This window comes from Esox lucius, chromosome 8 (assembly GCF_011004845.1).
Source record: "Esox lucius isolate fEsoLuc1 chromosome 8, fEsoLuc1.pri, whole genome shotgun sequence".
NCBI lineage: Eukaryota > Metazoa > Chordata > Actinopteri > Esociformes > Esocidae > Esox > Esox lucius.
Window position 1 is genome coordinate 7,379,157 of NC_047576.1, and position 12,204 is coordinate 7,391,360.

Consider the following 12,204-nt stretch of genomic DNA (forward strand, 5'->3'; position numbering starts at 1 on the left):
TGTCTCTCCTTTGTGCCCATTGTGCAATTGGGTTGAACTCTGCTGGCAATACTCAGCCCTCATTTCAGGGTGGCTGTGGTTGGCTGGTGTCCCTTTGGTTGATGCTTGGCAATGTGGGTGGATTGATTGGCAGGTAATCATCCATTTACATTTAGGAGGACGTGAGATCTTGGCCCACACCTCCTGAGTACTAGGCTCTAAAGACTTGTTGCTGCCACTGTCCAAAGTCCTCCTGGCTGTGTTGCAGATCAAAGTTATTAAGAATGACTGGGTGGGTGTTACTGTTTGTGCATCAATCACCACTTCACATTCCCCAAGAAAAAAAAATATTGTGAGTGCGTGTGCACCTGTGCGCTTCTGTGGGCGTGTCTTTTTTGCGCACCTGTGTGTGAAACCATATTGCAGTTTGCTCCAGCCAAGACTAAAGTAGGTTGAAGAAATAACCACCGCTTTCATCCCTGCCGCCGAGCTGTCGGTCTGAGCCAAGCCTTCCAGCAAGGATTCCTGAGGAGACCCCATGACGTGTGGAGAGTGGGATGGATATTAAGGGGCGTGGGATGAGGGCTACCCAGGGGCGGGTAGCATAGTTCTGGGTTGACTCAGACCAGGACAAATTGCAAATTACTCACCAGTAATAATTTAAGACATTTTGGATCTTGATTGAAAGGAGGGTGGAAAGCAAAAAAGCAATACAGTGTCCCTGTTTTATCAAAATCTATGTAGCTGGCATCATAACGGGTTAAATGTTTCAGTTGTGGTTAAACCATTACTACTGTTCTACAGTTTGGGGTCACTTAGAAATGTCCTTGTTTTTGAAAGAAAAGCATTCTTTTGTCCATTAAAATAAGATCAGATTGATCAGAAACACTGTGTAGACACTGTTGATCTTGCAAATGACACTCATAGCTGGAAACGACTGATTGTTATGAAATATCTACATACAGATACAGGGCCTGAAACACTTGACCGGTCCTGTATGCACATTATATTCATACAATGATTTGGGTATGTCCTGACTGATATAAGGGCACGGGATAATTTGAGTGTATTTCTGTTACCGTAACTGAACCACTGTTGCATTGAAGCAACCACAAAATAAATGTGCCTGTGAGATGTTAGGCTGTTTCTTCTTATCGGGGCCATGCTCATTTCCAAAACACTCTTGGAAGATGCTGATAGATCAGACGTGGTTCGTGAATAGATCAGACGTGGTTTGTAATTCCACTTGTTGGAGAGGCATGTTCTTTTCATGGTTTAGGGAAGCAGGAGCATTCTGAAAGGGACTTTTAGCTTTATATTGTTCGCTAAACGCCACACCAATTCGATTGATCCCTGATCGAAACAATGCCTATGGTTCTATGTGGCATTTTTCCATCTGAACGTTCCGGAGCATACCGACCACAGCGTGAGTGACTCTTGCCTGGACAAAAAAATCAGGGCGTACTGCCTCTGGAAGTACTTGCTAAAAAAAAGTCTGAATGATTCAAAGATAAATCTAACAAATGCTCGCTACACATGCCATTGGTGCTGTTCTCAACTTGTGAGATGTGTTGTGTAACTGAGAGAACTGAGAGATTGCAGACTTGAAAGAAATCTGGTCTGCTTATTGAACCTGACCCACAGAGGGGTGCCCCAGACCAAAACACCTCCCAAAAAAAGAGAACATTCTGGGCAGGGTGGAAACCTGAAGCAGAGTTACTCCTTGCCCTGACCAGGAAACCCTTTCCGCTGGCAGGGGGGTTGTGGGCAATGGCAAAACCAGTTCCGAGTTCAGTTCCCTTTAAACTTCATGACTTTACCCAACGGTTTGTACTGAAAGACATGTTCCGGCAAACCTTCTGGAATGGACTTTGAGTCACATTCGGTGAGTATGGTTAGGCGTGGCTCGAAGTGAATTGTTGGAGATCTTCTGCATGTGTTAGGGTCACACTCGTCGGTAAATGCCACAAGGCAAAATTTCAATGGTATGCTTTGCTACAGTTTGTCAACACCACCTGCTATAAATCCTGTTCACTGTAAATCAATCAAAATGTCACTGTAGGCTACTTTCACAAAACATTCTTGAATGGAATGTTTACTTTAGTTTAGGTGGCTTGTATTGATGGGTGACCTACTTAAAGAGAGAAGTGGCTAAGCTGACGACATTCCACACAAGCCCACTCTATGTATATACAGTACTGTGCAAAAGTCTTAGGCACCTGAAAGTCCAACTAAGGCCATTTATTTGGATTGTAAGAGTTTTAATTTATAAATATATATGTTTAATATATGTCAAAACAAACCTGTTCAAAAAAAAGTTGGGATGCTGCAAATCATTTATCCCTGTATTTAATTGAATACAACAAATGTTGAAACTGAGAAATGTTATTGTTTCTTGGAAAATACATGCTCACTTTGAATTTAATGCCAGAAACATGTTTCAAAAAAGTTGGGACAGGGGCATCAAGTTACAGGAACAGCTTGATTTATTGGCTGATCAGAAATCCTAATAAATGCTCTCAAGTGCGTAATCCTGGTGTTCTGACCTCACATTTAATAGTCATATCAAAGCAGTCACCAAAACAGCATTCTACCATCTAAAAAATATAGCCATAATCAAAGGCTTGGTGTCCCAAAAAGACAGCTCATTCAGAATGCTGCTGCTAGAATGTTAACCAGGACCAAGAGAACAGAGCACATCACTCCGGTTCATAAATCTTTGCATTGGCTTCCAGTCAGTTACAGAATGGATTTCAAAGTGGTGCTTTCAGTTTATAAATCTCTGAATGGTTTAGGACCTGAATACATTTCTGATATGTTTGAAGAATATAAACCCAGCAGGGCTCTTAGATCCATGAACACAGGTCAGCTAGTAGAGCCCAGAGTCCAAACTAAATATGGAGAAGCTGCGTTTAGCACTTATGCTGTACAAAACTGGAATAAACTACCAGATCTTAGACGTGCCCCAAACGTATACATTTTTAAATCCACATTTAAAAAAACACTTCTCTTTTCATGTGCCTGTGAATGAGCACTTCAACTTAACCACACTATTTAGCCTAATAGCTTCCTATGTTTTTATCCCGTTTTTAATCATTATATTTTCTTATTGAATTTTTTATTATTATGATGTATTCATTTGCTTTCATTTGAGTATTTGTTTTTATGTTATTGTACTTTCATATATTTTTCTTTGTAAAGCACATTGAATTGCTTCGATGTATGAATTATGCTATATAAATAAACTTGCTTGCTTGCTCTCAAGAAAACTTGCTATATTCTAGGTTGATCTTAGCCTGGTCAGTTTGGACTGCATTCAGCTGACTGCCAGTGGTTTTCTAATTTTAAATTAATAAATCTAGGAAAATATTTGTAATTCATCCTTCATGATTTTGAAACTGTCGAATGGGTGTATGTCCCTCCATTATAACCTAATGAGCACAGCTGTATTCGTTGCTTTGCAAAACAGTCCTTTTTCATTGCTTTCACACACAATGCAAATGCTAAACATTTTCTTAGTGAATGAAACTCCACAAAAAAACGAAAAATCAGTTGAGTGAATCGTATCAAACAATATTAAAAAAAAAAAAAACTAAATAAGTAAAAAAACAACCAAAACAAAAGGTCTGTAGGGCAGCAGCACAAGCCACCAGCTTTACCCTCCACCCTGCCATCATCCACCCTGCCATCGTCCACCCTGCCATCATCCACCCTCCACCCTGCCATCATCCACCATCCACCCTGTCACCCTCCACCCTGCCATCATCCACCCTGCCATCATCCACCCTGCCATCATCCACCCTGCCACCCTCCACCCTGCCATCATCCACCCTCCACCCTGTCACCATCCACCCAGCCATCATCCACCCTCCACCCTGCCACCCTCCACCCTGCCATCATCCACGCTGCCACACTCCCCCCTGCCACCCTCCACCCTGCTACCCTCCACCCTGCCATCATCCACCCTCCACCCTGTCACCATCCACCCAGCCATCATCCACCCTGCCACCCTCCACCCTGCCATCATCCACGCTGCCACACTCCCCCCTGCCACCCTCCACCCTGCCATCATCCACCCTGCCACCCTCCTCCCTGCCACCCTCCACCCTGCCATCATCCACCCTCCACCCTGTCACCATCCACCCAGCCATCATCCACCCAGCCACCCTCCACCCTGCCATCATCCACGCTGCCACACTCCCCCCTGCCACCCCGACCATGTCCAGATGGTGGAGGCGGGAACCTGACGCACTTATTTAGGATTCAGCAGAACGGCACCCACACAGAGGACACTGCCACCTGGAGGACGCTGCCACCTGGAGGACGGAGTGTGGAAGTGTTTCCATGATAGGGCATGTCCGGCTAATGCAAAACCTTCTTACTATATGACAGTGATTAAACTATTTTTCAGTAGCATGCTGGCCGATGGGGGCCACAGGTTTCTTGTGTCTTCTTGCTTACATACATGTAAATGACTTCAGGGATTTACCTTTTCATAAGCTTCAGTCTTGACCAGTGTTCATTAATTAAGTGAAAGCATTGTAACTAATTGTATTCATGTGTTTAAGCCAGGCTTGTGTGAACATGCTGTATGTTGTATGTTGTTTCCCCATTTCTGGAGGGTACGTTATTGGGTCTCTTCCTGGATGACAATGCCCCCCCTTCACAGGGCACAGGGGGTCAATGAATGTTTTGATGAGCATGAAATTGATATGATTTATATGCTACGGCCTTCAAAGACACAAGACCTCAACCAGACCTCTTTGGTCTTTGCCATTGTGGAGAGGTTGGAGTCTATTTGATTGAGTGTGTGGACACTTGTCTTTTATACAGGTAACAAGTTTAAACAGGTGCTGTTAATACAAGTAATGAGTGGAGAAAAGGAGGGCTTCTTAAAGAAAAACGAACAGGTCTGTGAGAGCCGGAATTCTTACTGGTTGGTAGGTGATCAAATTCTTATGTCATGCAATAAAATGCAAATTAATTACTTAAAAATCATACAATGTGATTTTCTGGATAGTTTTTTTTTATTCCATCTCTCACAGTTGAAGAGAACCTATGATAAAAATGACTTCTACATGCTTTGTAAGTGGGAAAACCTGCAAAATCGGCAGTGTATCAAATACTTGTTCTCCCCACTGTAATGGTGGTTTTGGACAGCGCTCTCTACCACCATCATCAAAACACCAAATGAGGGAATACCTTTTGGAAGATGTATGTTCCATCCCTCCAGTAGAGTTCCAGAGACTCATAGAATCTGTCAAGTCACACTGAAGCTGTTCTGGGGGCTTGTGGCCCAACACCTAACTGAGACACTTTATGTTGTTTTGTCCTTAAATTTGTTACCTGTCTGTATGTATATATATATATATATATATATATATATATATGAATGTGTAACATACATTTGTGAATGCATTTGGAAAACAAATTTGTTTGATTATTTCTAATCTTGCTGTTTTTTTATATTAATCATGCATTTTAGATTTTCAACCAAAAACAATTTGGTCTGTGTGAACTCAGCCTAGATGAGTGTTGGTAGAACCTGCCCCATAGAACTGGTGTTGCGGAACAAAGTACTCACAGAAATGTAAGTCCAAGGAAGCCATAAAACGAGGACAACATATGCTGAGGAATGTGAGTCCATTCCTCTTCAGTACTAGTAAATCACTCAAACAAGGGCTCTGGTAAGACTAGTTCTCTGACATTCTAGTTTCTGGCTTTTTTTAGTTTCTGTTGTCTTATGTCTTTGATCCAGTTCATGTATCGTCCACCTGCCTTTGGGCATGGAAATTAACATGTCTTTAATTTAAAAAAGTAATAATGGTAAAGTCAGTGCCAATAGTTTTGCCCAGTAATGTTGCCCTTTGTGTTTCCACTTCTGATTACTGGCCAAGAGAATCCCACCCCCCTCAAAGAAAGGTGAGCATTTTCACTCGAAAGGTAAGTTTACAATCTTACTGTATTAGTGTGAAGTTATAAACAGAGTTAAGAGCATATTTACTGTGAAAATGTGAAGTTATAATATTAACGTCTACTGTAACAAATGGCACAACTGACCATTTGGCTTATTTGCTATTTGTTTTTCCCAAATTCTAACACACATTTCTTGAAACTCACACAATATTGACAAAACCCCAGACTTCTCACACAAAATTCAACAATACAATTAAAACCATATTATATGGCATACAAATCAAACTTTGCCATACAAAATCACACAAAGGTATCGAATACATTGACGTTTAAGTTACTAAATACACTCACCTAAAGGATTATTAGGAACACCATACTAATACTGTGTTTGACCCCCTTTCGCCTTCATAACTGCCTTAATTCTACGTGGCATTGATTCAACAAGGTGCTGAAAGCATTCTTTAGAAATGTTGGCCCATATTGATAGGAAAGCATCTTACAGTTGATGGAGATTTGTGGGATGTACATTCAGGGCACGAAGCTCCCGTTCCACCACATCCCAAAGATGCTCTATTGGGTTGAGATCTGGTGACTGTGGGGGCCATTTCAGTACAGTCAGAAACTCAGAAATGCTCAGGTAGCCTAAAGTGTGCCAAGAAAACATCCCCCACACCATTACACCAACACCACCAGCCTGCACAGTGGTAACAAGGCATGATGGATCCATGTTCTCATTCTGTTTACGCCAAATTCTGACTCTACCATCTGAATGTCTCAACAGAAATCGAGACTCATCAGACCAGGCAACATTCTTCCAGTCTTCAACTGTCCAATTTTGGTGAGCTTGTGCAAATTGTAGCCTCTTTTTTGCTATTTGTAGTGGAGATGAGTAGTACCCGGTGGGGTCTTCTGCTGTTGTAGCCCATCCGCCTCAAGGTTGTGCGTGTTTTGGCTTCACAAATACTTTGCTGCATACCTCGGTTGTAACGAGTGGTTATTTCAGTCAAAGTTGCTCTTCTATCAGCTTGAATCAGTCGGCCCATTCTCCTCTGACCTCTAGCATCAACAAGGCATTTTCGCCCACAGGACTGCTGCATACTGGATGTTTTTCCCTTTTCACACCATTCTTTGTAAACCCTAGAAATGGTTGTGCGTGAAAATCCCAGTAACTGAGCAGATTGTGAAACACTCAGACCGGCCCGTCTGGCCATGTGATTGGTTGATTAGATAATTGCATTAATGAGAAATTGAACAGGTGTTCCTAATAATCCTTTAGGTGAGTGCATCAATTGAAGACTGGTGAGAGGATTTGAAGCACTATTACAAAAGTGTATCAGAATTCTCCTATGGATTTTTCTCTATGAATAATGTTATAGACAGTGAATTATAACTACAAACTACACTTAAGTGTACGGGAAATACACAAAAAAAAACTGTTGTTCAGTATGTCGTTTGGCGCTATAATCCACCAACACTTGAAAAGCTACCTATTTCCACGTCTGAAAGTCTGGGCGACTGATGTAACAGCGAAATGGACCCATTTTGGTTGTACTCTCAGGCCAACTTCCCTCATTTTCCACACCATGTACTGGAACATAATCAAGTACAGTGTCACAAATGTCAACAGAGATCATTGTTCCTCTTTCTTTCCCTCACCACCTCCTTTCATTCTTCCTCTGCCTCCCTGTTGGATGCTGTCATTTGTTGTTTCAAAACACAGGTGAGTTTACCTGAGGCCGTTTTTAGTTATGCTAACATCCTGATTGCTTGTTGACTAATTGTGCGTGTAAGTGTTTACACCTCCACATCTGCTTGGGTAGTGTTATATGTGTTACTGAATGGCAGTGTTTTCAAAGTGACTGCATGTTGACAATCGTGCTTAACGCAGAGAGTTGTGTGTAACTTTTTGTTAAAATAAAGTGTTAATGGAATATACCTTTGTGAGACAACAGGTGAATGGTGTACGTGTTGGAGTAGATGCTCCTCTTTCTGGGATTTAGTTAAATGATTTTGGGTACATCATTTCATAAAACCAGTTTTAGCGTATTAGCAATGGTGAAAAACTGTAAATGAATTAACCATTTATAGTTGTTCCTGTTTGCTAAGAACCCGAGTACAAGTTGATCTCCATATTAATCAAATTATTGAGCACAGCAGTATTCTGAGTATGTCATTTCTCATTGCTTTCACACAAAATGTCAATGTACATTTTTGCAAAGCATTAAAAACAACTACAAAAATACACAAAACTCAGTTGAGTAAATAATGTTCAACAAAATTCAAACATTTGACCTCTAGCCCTCAAACATTTGGTAACACCTGATAAAAATGACAATTTCAAAATTGTTACTTTTATTATCATTATGTTTTATTGTTGTTTACGGTTTTTATTCTAGTATTTGTTTTTATTCTATTGTATTTGAATATTTTTGCTTTGTAAAGCACATTGAATTATAAATTGTGCTGTATAAATAAACTTGCTTGCTTGCCTGCTTAAGGGCTTTAATCTGATAATCTATACAATCTACAACCCTGGATTGAATAATTTTCTAACATTACCTCTGACATGACTAGCAAGATTATCTGATAGTGTTATTTTAGTATTTTTATCACATTACAAATCCTGAGTGTTAGGGTTCTTCTTTATTTCTTATTTGAGATCCCCAGTAGGGATTAGAATGTCTTAGGGGCGATTTTCCGTCTGAAACTCGCTAGGCAGCTAAGCCACAGGCTAGAGGTCAATGTCAACACATCTGCCAACCCCAAAAGGAGTCCTTGGCCCGGTTATATGACACTTTAAAATCAGGACCTTTTTCAGAGCTCATCTGATTAGTTCAAGGACCAGATCTGATGTGAAACTGTCAGTAAGTGGAAGAAATATCTGAATAGTGCTCTCTGCTGTCTAAATGTGGCTGTTAGGTGCATTCCCGTGCTCAGATGTCGCCGACGCTCAACAAATCCTACAACGATTGGGCAGGTATTTTAGGAGTCAGCTGACCACATCAAATGAAATGGTAATGGTAGTTGATGACACCGTCAATGATGTGGCACGGAGCCACTGATTAATGCACATTGTTTCTGTACTTCTGACCAGTCACAGTGTTCTGACCGATCTCATTCGTAACCCTATGTCAGTGTAAATGTAGCCTAGGGCACAAAGGGTACACGTTATAAGACACATGAGATATTGTATATTATTAACCAGGTGCTTCCGATCCTAAATGCTCATTGGCTAATTATTGAGGTTTACGAGACTGCATGACATCACATCCATCAATGGATCACATGTATTTTTTAAAGCCCTTTTCATATCTGTTGTTTTCAAAAGGTGTTTATCCAGATACCCAACCTGAAACGTCAAAGAGCAAACAACAACAAGAATCAATTCACAGTGACTAGGAAAAACTCCCTAGCAGGGTCGGAACCTTGGAAGAAACCTGAAAAGGGGCCAGAGTCTTAGTGGTGGTCAGTCCTCTTCTGGCTGCGCCGGGTGAAGATTATAAGAGTACACAACCTTTTTGGGTCGCGTCAATGTTTCTGCCTGTTCAGATGACCAGTGGGTCAGTAAACACGGGTGGTCTGTGTCCAGTCTTTAGGCTGGATCTGGATCAGATGGAGAACCAGGTGGAAGAGGGCAGGGACAATCAGGTGGACAAGGACAGGGACGACCAGGTGGACATGGACAAGGATGACCAGGTGGACAGACAGGGATGATCAGGTGGACAGACAGGGATGACCAGGTGGGCTGTGGGCAGTGAGGCCGTGTGTCTCTGTAAAGCACTTTGTGACAACTGCTGTTGTGAAAAGGGCTTTATAAATACATTTGATTGATTGATTTATTGATCATCATCATCATTTCTTGAATCCCTAATTGCATTGGGAACCAGTTCATAAGGCATCTCGGGTTTGTGGTTTATTTTCAATATACCATGATTAAGCTGTGTCCAGACATGCCGCGATATGTCTCGCATAAGAACAGCTCTTAGCTATGGTATTTTGGCCATACAGTATATCACACCCCAGCGTACTTCAACAGTAACATTTTTGGCAGTTCTTAGTTGAGAAGTTTATCTTTGATTGGGTCAAAATGCTAACTTCTTTGTGAAGACATTTACAACTTCCATTTACAAAGATGTTGTAAATGTCTTTGTTGCCATAGGGGAAAAAACAACAACAAATCAATGTTAACTGCCTTGCATGTGTTTTGATCATTAACATTTTGTGACAAATGATCAGTCATTGCTGTCTGAACTGTAATCGTGGCTTTCCACACTGTTACATTTCAGTAACCTCACAGAAAATGTTTCATATAAACAAGTCTGTCACTATTGAGCTTTTATTTGGGTTCCTCCCAAATGCTTGTGTAACATCTACAGTATTAAACATTCTGTTCATAACAAATGTTTTCCTGAAAACGAATTGAAATGCAGTTGCAGTTTCAGCCCACTGGGTGTCTTCATTGAGCAGCAACATTCAACAGAGAAATATCCCAGTTCACAATTCCCTTCTCTCAATTTCACACTGCGTCTGATCTCCTCACCTCCTTCACAAAAACCACTGATCAAGAACACCAGTGAGGTGAGGATGATCACAATTCATAAGACATTAACACATTCTTCATGGAAAGATTCCTCTAACATCCTCTTGAATTGCCCAATTTATTCTGATTAAAATTATCTTGGAAATTATTCCAAATGTGAGTTGCAGAGAAACAAATAGTTGACCTACCTAACTCAGTGAAGATGAAAGTATCTCTAAAGTTAACCATCCTTGAGACCGTGTCTGGTAGCTTCTATTTTTGTATGTCAGCAGAGAAGTCATGTGTGGTGGTAATTTGTGCAGGAGAGCCTTAAAAACAAAACAATATCAAATGCATGAATCTATATGACTTCAAAGGGGGCAAAGCTACTCTGTGATTTAGACAGCAGTGTTGTGTGCTGAAACTATCATCTGTAATAGAGTGTAATGCACTAGACTAAGCTACACTGAGAGGTTTTAAAACAGAGGTAGGAGTATTCATGTAATATAATCCAGCACAGGTTTTGTTTTCTCTCCTAGCTTCCTTCACATCTAAAGACACTCTTTCCTTATTAGTGATCCAATCAAATGTACTTGTTGAACAGGTAGACACATAACATGAACCAACTCAAATGTATCCACAGCAACGACGTTCAGGACATTCGCTTACCACCCGGGAATTGAATGTGTCCCACAATATCAAAAAGCCTGTTCAAAATGACCCCCCCCCCCCAGGTAGTGACTCTCACATCACTTACATTTCCCATTAAATGGGCTCAGTGCTGCCCCAGTGGTCAGGAAGGAAATGTAAACTTGAATTGCTTTTAGTGAGACTAGTTGGGTGCATCATTTGAAATGGCAGTCCCACCTTTCAGAAGCAGCTGTGCATTCCACACGGCTGCCATTAAAAGGAACCACCCTGCTACCTCCTTGTCCAGTGAATGGGATCTTATTGTTCTAATACAGTTTTCCACAATCGCTGACACATTGAATATGGTTCCGCCAAAACAGTATACACCAAAACACTGCCAAATCCCAGAAGGATGATCATTTACCTCAACCACCTGTTTTCACACAAACCTCTGTCGTTCACAATTATTTAGCAAAACTCTACACACAACTATATGTTTAAAGAAAAATTGCCAATGTGTTGTCTTGTAATCTTCGCCGTTCAATAAACCAAATTCAAATCATCAAAAATCCACCACTCACTTTGTCGAGGAGTAAACACAAACAAGCGTAATTTGTCAACAAACAATCAGGATGTTGGCATGAGTAAAAAGGGCCATTGAATTTGAATCTGGATCTTAGTTATGCTGTAAGAGGCACACAAGCCATGATATCAACCAAAAATGAAGCCAAGGAGTCAGTGGAACATTATTCTCATTAGGTGCGCTTACGAATACAAATACGTTCTAAATTCAGCAGAACCTCTGGAACCAGAAGGTGGTTTTGGTTTTGCTCTGAAAAATTTAAATCCCAAACAATTTTTTTTCTTGATTTTAAATAACTAAACAAAACTTATTTTTTTCCCCATTTAATGGACATTATGTAGAATATACTTTTGCATTTCCTGCTTCCAAAGGAAAGTCAAATTAAAAAAGACAGAATCTGTATTTTTCCTTAGTGACCTCACGACGCCCCCTCTTCGCGTATCTCTGTGCCACACCAGGCCAGCGGTATGATGCTGTGTGTGTGCTGAAGCAGGGGGCCGGCGTAATTGTGCAAAGAGGCTACTATTTATTATTCATTTGACTTGCAAAACCACTGGTTGGAGCCCGGTGCAACATT

At 41.0% G+C, this 12,204-nt stretch overlaps 1 protein-coding gene across 1 annotated transcript; it reads left to right on the forward strand.

Moving 5' to 3' along the window:
• The first annotated feature begins 1,843 nt into the window (after positions 1–1,843).
• LOC114839640 (proline-rich 33 kDa extensin-related protein-like) lies at positions 1,844–4,226 on the forward strand. The gene is made up of 2 exons (XM_029121651.2): positions 1,844–1,864; positions 3,612–4,226. Exons 1-2 carry the CDS (start codon positions 1,844–1,846, stop codon positions 4,224–4,226), a joined length of 636 nt encoding a protein of 211 aa, XP_028977484.2.
• The last annotated feature ends 7,978 nt before the right edge of the window (positions 4,227–12,204 follow it).

Coding starts and splice junctions, on each gene's coding strand:
- LOC114839640 (XM_029121651.2), top strand. CDS start 1,844: ATGGACTTTGAGTCACATTCG. Junction 1,865..3,611: donor TGGACTTTGAGTCACATTCG/GTGAGTATGGTT, acceptor AAAGGTCTGTAG/GGCAGCAGCACAAGCCACCA.